General features: G+C 25.9%; 1 protein-coding gene across 1 annotated transcript in view; it reads left to right on the plus strand.

Annotated features, from left to right (window-relative positions):
• Positions 1–938: 938 nt before the first annotated feature.
• The window catches only part of LOC105627339 (glycerophosphocholine phosphodiesterase GPCPD1-like), a 9,689-nt gene continuing 9,285 nt past the window's right edge, over positions 939–1,342 (plus strand). The window contains exons 1-2 of the mRNA XM_012208625.1: positions 939–977; positions 1,101–1,303. Of these exons, the coding sequence (XP_012064015.1) occupies positions 939–977; positions 1,101–1,303 (242 nt within the window). The remainder of the gene's footprint in view (positions 978–1,100; positions 1,304–1,342) is intronic.

The raw sequence follows: 1,342 nt of genomic DNA on the forward strand, positions 1-1,342 counted from the left end.
AAACGTTCTCTAAGCTAGAATTTTTTCACAAATAATATTTTGATGCCATCTAAAAGATTATTTTGAAAATATATAATCCAGTATTCTGATAAAATGCACAAATTTGATTATTTGGTTGTTTATATATTTTGACATATTTATAATGGGTTTGTTTATCAGTTAAATAATTTGTAGAGCGTGTTAAAGTGAGATTTAAGTGAGAGACTAAAGAGTGAAATGTGATAAGTACTCTATCCCAACTTGCATCATAAAATGTTTATCGCTGTTTAATCGTATTTATTTATTAGATTTACTATAGGAATCTTTCACAGGATATCTCAGACATTTTTCTGAGTATATCTTATTTTATTGTTTATTTATTTGCTTATTATCTATTACTGATTTTTAATGAGTTTTTTAATGTACAAAATTTTGATTTTTCAATTAAATTTCTTCAGAGTTTCAATTTCTACAATGTACAGAATATATTGTAATTGATTTGTTTAATCATTAATATTGTAGAATTGTTACAGAAGTGAAAGATTATAACTATTTTATTACAATAGTACAATAGTATCGAAAAATTAGGCGAATGAGCAAAGATATTTATTATTTTTATTCTTGTTAGTCCTTTACAGATTAAATAATTAATCCATTTTAAATAATTATACGAAGTTTTTGAATGAAGAATGTTGTAAACATTTATGAGTCACAAATGGTGTTATATTTGAGTATTTATAATTAAATTATTGAGTAAATAAAAAATAATAAAAAATCTATAATCTAAACTATGTACGTAATACATGTTCTGAAATATAAAAACTTTTGAACATTAAAAAAGCACGCAGTAATTATGCATTGCATATATTTTTTTTTAAGGGTGAAGAAACAAGAAGAAAATCGAACAAGCACCGCGTGAATTCATTATCATCGAAGTGGCGGTCGCAGAAAGTTCTAACATGAAAGGGTCTAAAAGAGACTGGATTTTTAGAGTTCAGGTTAATTTTTGATGAAATCTTTTTTTCAATACTCTTTTGTAAATATTTCCATAAATTTTAGTTTAAAAAGAACAAAAATGTATATTTTTACTTGCATTTAATTAACTTGTATTAAATATAAAGGTATCTAACCTGGAGAAAAGTGAAGTAGTCTACGTGGTTGGAAATTTACCTGAGTTAGGTGCCTGGAATCACAATCAGGCTATCCTAATGTCGCAAGAACATAACAGTCGCAGAGAGTCTCCTGTAGCATTAGATAGTAACAGTACCGGGGATTTTTATAGCGAAGAAGATGGAGACAATGCAGCTGATGGTATATTTGAAGAGTAAGTATATATATATATATATATATATATATATATATA

The sequence above is a fragment of the Atta cephalotes genome (genome assembly GCF_000143395.1).
Source record: "Atta cephalotes unplaced genomic scaffold scaffold00008, whole genome shotgun sequence".
NCBI lineage: Eukaryota > Metazoa > Arthropoda > Insecta > Hymenoptera > Formicidae > Atta > Atta cephalotes.